The 7787-nt window shown below is 43.5% G+C and overlaps 1 protein-coding gene across 4 annotated transcripts in view; it reads left to right on the forward strand.

Moving 5' to 3' along the window:
- The window catches only part of ETFA (electron transfer flavoprotein alpha subunit), a 40710-nt gene that overhangs the window by 15669 nt on the left and 17254 nt on the right, over window positions 1-7787 (forward strand). For all 4 annotated transcript variants that reach the window (XR_001865495.1, XR_001865496.1, XM_017745164.1 and 1 more), the window contains exons 9-10: window positions 3590-3655; window positions 7012-7092. Coding sequence is in view for 2 of the 4 variants with exons in the window: in XM_017745164.1 (XP_017600653.1) it covers window positions 3590-3655; window positions 7012-7092 (147 nt within the window). In the remaining 2 variants the exon portion in view is untranslated. The remainder of the gene's footprint in view (window positions 1-3589; window positions 3656-7011; window positions 7093-7787) is intronic.

A 7787-nucleotide genomic window follows, 5' to 3' on the forward strand; every position in this document is an offset into this window, starting at 1 on the left:
CTAGATGAATATTTTATCTAGCAACTGAGAAGGTGGAGTTTTGATTTGGAATCTTGACTTTGAATAGGATAAATTTGGGAGTTGGAGTTGTTGGGCTTTTTTGGGGTGGTTGTGATGCAAATCTGTGCTTATAAACTTGGAGGTCTCTGTCTGGCAGGACAAATTAAAGCTCTCTTGGCCTTTCTGCCAGTTTGCTGGCAGAGTCACATTGCTGCTGTAGCCCTTGTGAGGAGCCTTGTGGGTGCTGGTGCCCCCCTTCACATCTGCCCACTACTGATGTACCAAGCCCTTCCAGCAGCAGCAGATCTGGAGTGTTGGTACTTCCTCATGGTGCCTCCTTGTCCTCTGCTTTGTACAGTCTTAGGCTGTTTGGTGCATTCAGTGTCCTGTGCCATGTGTTCCCTCCATCCTGCTCTTCCTTGCCATCAGCACTCTTCTCTGGTGTCCTTTCCCTGTGCTGATGTCTGCCAGCGACTTCATAAAAATATTTGTGGCATGGCTGCGATGTATGTACAGTATTTCCTGTGTGAAATGAAGTTACTGAGAGCCAAGGCAATTTTCTAACCTGATGTCATGTTCTTATACCACCAAAACTTTCGCTTCCTTGACTTCAGTTGCTTTTGGCACTTCATTTGTTCACAGTGCTGTGAACCTTTTGGTCTGGAAAGTGTGTGACGTTTTGTTGCCTGTTCTTGTGTGGCACAGTGCTGGCAGCAGCCCTTCAGTAAAAATCTGCCTGTGCCCAACACTAGGGAGTTGATAAATGCTACTCCATGTCCTGAACTTTGCTCTAAGTGCCTGTAATTGTGGGCTGTGGATCAGCTGCCTGACAGCAGTAATTAGAGCAACTTCCAGGGTTCCAGAAAGCTGGAACTTGAAGTTGGTGTAGAGCCATGTCTGGCCCCTGAGAGGTGCGACCCAGACTGATTCATCTGTTCTGTGCCTTGCTGTGGGTCTCCTGCACAGATGAGCTCTGAAGGACCAAGAGCTCCTTGCAGAGCTTGCTGTGCTCTGTGCTGCCATGGCAGCCATGGCCCAGCACACTCTGGAAGGGACTCTGCCCTGGGTTACCCATCTGCTTTCTGCTTCCCTCCCTCACTTGCTTTACGGGGCTTGGGGCTACAGTCCTGACCTGGGACTTTGACACAGCAATGACAGGACTCAGCAAAAGGCCTGATAGAAGTTAGTGATTTCAGGGAAAACATCAAAACAAGGTTACTACTCTGAAAATAAATAAGGATTTGAATTTCTCAATGCTTTATATCCTCTCTGGATGACCAGTTGAATTCTCTTCATGGACAGCAGTGAACAGACCTGAAGCTTTGTCATTTAGACATTGTGGATCCTTTGGGTCCCTTCTACTGAACTGCAGAATAGACTAAAACTAGTATTTAAGCAGTCAAATCTTTTACAGCATAGAACTGTTGATAAGAACCCTGCTGTCCTGTGTGTTCTCTGTATGAAAACATTGCTGAGGTGATCTCCCATCAGGGTTAGAGCTGACTGAAAGGACCAGTTGTCTGAACCAGGGAGCCAAAAGCACATAATCTAGAAGGCCATGGCCTAGATGCCTAATAAATACTTTTAGACAAGCCTGGTGATTTACAAATGTCCTTCTAATGAAACATCCTTGTCTTTCCTAGATATTTTAAAGAATATATTCATAGGCATCTGGCTCCTGGTTAGCTGGATTCTTTCCAAAGACTGAACTTCACAATGTTAAGCAGACTGATAAGAGTATCTGGTAGTCTGGATGACTGGCACTTAATGAATTGCTCTAAAAAAAATCAAATTACAGTAATGTGTCTTTAAAAAAGCTTGTATTAAAGACAGCATGATGTTAGAATAATTTCTCCTGTAACATCTGTTCTTTTACTTGGTGTAATTAAAATACTGCGTTCTTACCATGAGTTCTAATGTGGACATATTATGTTACATCGCAGCTGTGGTTAAAATGGATTGACCTCCAATAGTAATCCACTTGGTAAAAGCCTACTTGAGGCCAAGGAGTTTCTGAGTGTGTTCACCAGCTGTGTGGTTTTGTGGAAGTACATGGACTAGATTCCGTGTTTCAATTTCAAAGGAAGCCTTTTTGATAGGAAATACTTTGTTCCTGCTGTATTTCCCCTTCCCTTCAGTTTTTACAGGAGAGCTTTTGTATAAGAATATAGAAAAACTTAATAAATTTCATTTATTTATTCCTATTTAAAAAACAATATAATGAGCAGAGTCTCTAGCTGTAGAAACATCAGAAAGCAATCGTCTTCTTTTTTTTAATTGATGTAATGACTCTGAGGCTTGTATGGCAGAAGCCTCTGTGGGTCTGTGTTTGAACACCTTCGTTTGCCACTCTCCTCTGTAGGTCTGTGCATATCCCACAGCTGGGCTTACCTCTGCCATGCTAAAAGCCACTTAACTGTAATGCAGTTTCAGCTGCACAGTGGTAAGATTGTTTTTGACCCTCTTACCCTCCCTGGCCCCCGAGAATTATTTATTGAATTAAATTATACTTGTATTTTCTTAGATATGGAGTATCCTTGGTATTTTTAAAAGAGAAATTCTGTTAGTATTTGAGGTTGTGTCTTTTCTAAGCATGTGTGAAGTACCACCTTTTGGTTGCTTTTGACAGATGGGCCCCTAACTAAATTTGTGTTAATTCCTGTTACTGAATCAGTTGATGAAAAATACTTTCTTTAGTTTTCTTCTGTAATATTAGTTAGCTAAAGAGTACAGCTCTGACTGCTGCTTGGACTTGTGGTGCTGGAAAAACTGTCAGGAAGCTGAATTACACTTGGTTTTGGATAGATGATAGAATGGATGACTTTCAGCCCAAGGAGAAGTAATACTTTTCAGCTGTGAATAAAACAGCTGATACAGATTTATTTGCCTATAAATTTTCATCTCTTTTGAATGTAAGACTCTTTGGAGATGTGAAACTGGGAACCCCAAAGTGTAAAGATGTTGGTGTACCTGGTGTAACCTTCTGTACTCATCCTGTGTGGGAGGGGACAGTGAGCGGGGAAGGAACGCTTCAGGCCATGTGGACATGGAGGGTTGGGGTAAGGAACAGAAAATGCAGGTGTGCAGTGCACCAGCCCACTTGGGTACCTCAAAGCTTTATCCTGCTCCATAGGAAACCTTTCAAAGTTTAACACCCGAATTTCAGCTTTGTGCATTCTGTCTTAAAGCCTCTGAGGGGCTTTGGACAAAAGTTTTGGTTTGCTCTTCGGACAACTGCATTATCCATCTGTTGGTTATCTTGCTTAATACTTGCACTGGGAATCTCCAGGGTCATGGATAACATGGATTGCCCTGTCCTTCAGCTGAGCACTGTTATATGTTTTTGATGCAGACTTCGTTTATTTTTTTCCCCCCTCATCTGTCTTTGCCAGATGCTCCTTTGGGACTCTCCTTTTGCAGTCACATTGCATCCCCAGGATTGCATCATTGCATCGTCAGCTGCCTTTAGTATTGAAAACTACTGTAATGCAAAAACTGCTGCATGTAATTGATTTGGATTAAGGTTTGTGAGAGTTTACTGAGACTATGGTGTGGGTACCAAAAATTTCTCTCTCTTGTTTTGTTCTAGGAACTTTATATTGCTGTAGGAATATCTGGAGCAATCCAACACTTGGCTGGAATGAAAGACAGCAAGGTATGTAAAGGTGGATGTACTAGAAAAGATTTTTGAGGAAGGAAATTAGTTGACTCCCTTGCTTTTGCATCAGTGCTTTAGATGGTTTTCCTACTTTTGTGCTGCTTTAAAACACTTTTTGACAAAAAAAACAGATACTGTGCCAAAACATCTCACACAGTAGAAGAACCTTTGCACTACAACCCAAAGTGATCAGTGGAAGCAGCTAATTGACTTTGTTTAAAAAAACCCCAACCCGAAGCACGTACGCCTGAATTCTATACAATTGTTCCATTTGCCTTTATTCCAGACTATGACATATTAATTCATGCATAACAATGTGCAATTTGAATTATGAACTTACTATTCCATAAAGTAAAAGATGTCTCTGACATTCCTGCATTTAGCCATTCAAATGGAAACCTGCTATAAAACGGCAGTAAAACTTTAAAAGGTTTAACTCGTTAGTTGCCAAAGCAAATAATCCAAAATTGGAATTGCCAGTTTGGTCCACAGTGCAGTGTTTGGAAAGAGGAGCAGAGTTAGCTGCTGATTGATACTATCAAATGCCAGACATCAAAAACTGGAGGTCCTGCCTCCCACAATAATTTTTTAAAAGGGTATGTATTTTTTTTTCTATTTTCAGGGAATGACCTTAACCAAGCCACAACTTTGAATAGTTTATAAAGCTGAGGAAAAGGGTTGCAAAACTTTGTAGGTAGTTTCTCGTGTTTAACCAGTGACAGACCAGTGAGTTTGTGACTGGTAATTGTCCTCACAAGCCAGCCTGTGTGGTAGGATGATCTCTGCTTTCTTACCTTTTTTTTTCCTCATGTATTATTTAAATATTTTGGGGGCGGGGGGTGATGATACCCTTTCTAAAAGCAGGGACTTGAGTGGTGTTAGCATTAGTTGATGCAGTGGAGAAAAAACAACCAAAATTCAAAATTTTAAGGGTGAATGATGGGCAGGGGTGAAGGTCACTATTGAGAGGTGGGAATTGTAGCAGTGTATTCCCAAGGGCTTTAGTGGAACAGTGTTGCCACAGTGTCTCCTGCTTGCAGTGCAGCAGAGGGAGAGTCCAGGCACAGCACTGCTGCCATGGCCACCTCGGCTCCTCTGGACACTGCTGGGCCACAGTGGCACAAGTGGCTTTGTTTGGAGGAGTTCAGTCTCCAGCTGTGCCCTTGGGTCAGTGAGGAGATGGGCAGGTGGGATGAGTAGCAGCCACTGGCCGAAAACTGGGTATTGAAAGCTGCATAAGACTTGATGTGGCCCTCTTTGTGTTTATCTGCTGCCTTATCTCAGTTTAGACTGCCAGCAACACTGGGAACCTCTGACTTGAAGTGCCAAAATTTCCTTTGACAGAAAAATATTGAGCAGTGCTATCCTAACAGTAAAACCTCTGCTTTTATGGCTTTTCCAATGGCATGTTTGATATTTTGAGGTATTCTGCTATAAGAAATAAGGACAGATTAAATTTGTTGATATGAGATGCATATTTAACCCTTCAATTTCTCCCATATCTCACCGTTTTTTTAGTGTAAGTGTTGTAAAATTCAGATTTAGTTACTGGTATTTGGAATGTGTTCTGCCTTCCTTTCAGCTAAAGCATTTAGGTGGGATAGTTATGGAAAAGACTTAGGCAGCCATGGGAGCTCTCTGGAGCGTCTCCTGTCCTCTCTCGGCACTCTGAATAATCTGGCATTGTGAACTTGTACACTTCAGGATATGTTTTCCAAAGCAGTCAGATGCTTTCTACTAAGTGAAATGTATAATTTATTTGTTCTTTTACAGCAAGGTAGAAAATGCAGCTTTTGAGGAGACCTGGAGAAAGAATTTTTCCTTATTTCTAATTCCCTCATGAGAGTTCCCCTATCTTTTCTTATTCAGAGCTTTAACTCACAAAGTTCTGTTGTGAGCAAGGTGATGCTTTTGCTGCTTACCTGAGTTAGCAATGAGGTAGGGAAGCAAATCTCACTGAAGTTACTTCAGCTAAAGGAGGCAGAGGAAGGGCTAGGCTGCCAAACCAAAACATCAGACAGCTTTGCAAGCAACTAGTGTTAATTATTTTTGTGCTAAGGACAGAGCTGGCAGCCCCTGTGGTGTCACTGACTGCTGGCCTTGGCTGGGCCTCAGCATCAGCCCCTGTGGATAATTCTGCAAGGCATGGCAAGGCCTCAGCAGGGTCAGAGAAAGTCTTTACTGGGCCAGTATTCTTGGGGATCACAGCCTGGATTTTCCTCCTGCACTGCAGCTTGTCAGGGGAGGCTTGTATTTGCAAACAAGGGTAACTGAAATAAAACCAATAAACCTATGGGGAGAACATTTCAAGGGCAGCATTGCTGCAGCACTTGCAGGTCCTTGGCTGTGAGCTGGCCAGAGGGCAAGGGCAGTACTCTGCTGTGGGTACTGCCTGCACATCTGATGGGGTCCTTTACAGGGACTCTCAGGGGACAAATGGCCTACCAAGAAATAACATTTCTGTGGGCCTAAAACCACAGGATTTGTAAACTTTTCTCTTTGAGTTACTGCCACTAGGCCCATGCTCACCAAGCTATTAATTTTGTTGGACTTTCAGTGGAAGCAGTAAAACACACATGGTGTGGCGCCCTGGGTGTGGCAGGTAAGTGCCTCAGCTGCCCGTTGGGGTGGAACTGCCCCAAGTCATTGTCTGCAGTGGCAGCGTGGAGGCGGGCAGGCAGAACTGCCCCAGTGCTGTGCTTTGGGCTCCTGCTTGGTATAAGGCTCCTTCTGTGAGCTGATGGGTTTGCTTCAGGATTCTTTACCCTCCCTCTGTGGAGTGCTCCCCATCCTGTTGCAGATTTTGATGTGGACACCCACCTGTGCTTATTTTGCTGGAAGTTTTCACAGGCTGTTACAAGATGATTTACCTGTATGGCAGAGTTTAAACCAAGACCCTTTCTGGATCACTGTGTTGGGATTTGTTGTGCTGTTTTCTACTGACAAACTAAATGCTGCATATCCCATTTTAAGAAGAGAGGCCTCTGGGCAGGGCTTTACTGTGCTTTTAACTGCTGCCTCCAGGTTAGTTCTGCAGTGGTGCAGTTTAGAATGCGCAGATAATCCTTTGTAGTAATTTTTTTCTAAGCTTTTCAACAGGGAAAGGATGGCAGAGATGTGTAGGATGAGCAGGGAAGGGAGGGGTTTGGTTTTTTTTTCAGGGGGACTGTGGTATATGTGGAAGGGGGAGATGTTTGTTTTTGAGATGGAAAAATATTAAATACCCAGATAAATCTGTTTCTTGGGGCTTGGAGAGAATATAGCCTGTTTCCTGGCTAAGACCTGGCACTGTAATCCAGCCCCAGAGGATGATCAATATCTAGATTCATATGGTGCTTTAACTTTGCTTGCAGACCATTGTTGCTATTAACAAGGATCCAGAAGCTCCAATTTTCCAAGTGGCAGACTATGGACTGGTAGCAGACTTATTTCAGGTGAGGCTAAACTTGATGTGCAGTATAACTTTGGAAGAGCTGACAGGAGCTTACGTAATATAATCTAATGAGTGTTGACAATGTCTGTGTGAGGGTGTTTCCTTTGGGTTGTTTAAAAATTTGCTTTCTGATGTCATGATTTACATGCTTAAAATTGAATCCCTGCAAGTAGGTTGTGTTGGGGGGGGCTGTCACAGCCAGCCTGCCTTGATTCTGGTTTCCTGAGGTTGACCCATTTTGGAAATAACCGCACATAGGTTCCTGCATGTATTTTTAAGCTTCATAAAGTTTGGAAGTACAGAGTTGGCAGGAGGCGTGATTTTTTCTGCTTGGGCTTGCTGCCTCACTGACCAGTGCCCAGGAGGAGCTTGCAGTTCCCGCTGGAGCCCCAAGCCGTGAGCCAGCCCTGCCCCAGGGCCTGTGTGTCACTGCCTGTGCATGGCCACACGTGTGAGTGGCAGGAGTGTTGTGGCTCTACGGAGGCACAGGCAGAAGCCCTGCCAGCACTTAATGCCATTCCTGAAATGATGCCCGCTGGCTCCGTGGTGAGCACGGGCCTCTTTGTAAGCCAGAGACAAAGTCACATTCTGAAGAAACACGATGTAGACAATTTCCTTAATAAATTTTGTACGAATGCATTATTTCCACCTAATGGAAATGTAGCTCTCTTAAATAATTAAAAGCCTTTATTCAGC

Source organism: Corvus brachyrhynchos, unplaced genomic scaffold (genome assembly GCF_000691975.1).
Source record: "Corvus brachyrhynchos isolate BGI_N302 unplaced genomic scaffold, ASM69197v1 scaffold309, whole genome shotgun sequence".
NCBI lineage: Eukaryota > Metazoa > Chordata > Aves > Passeriformes > Corvidae > Corvus > Corvus brachyrhynchos.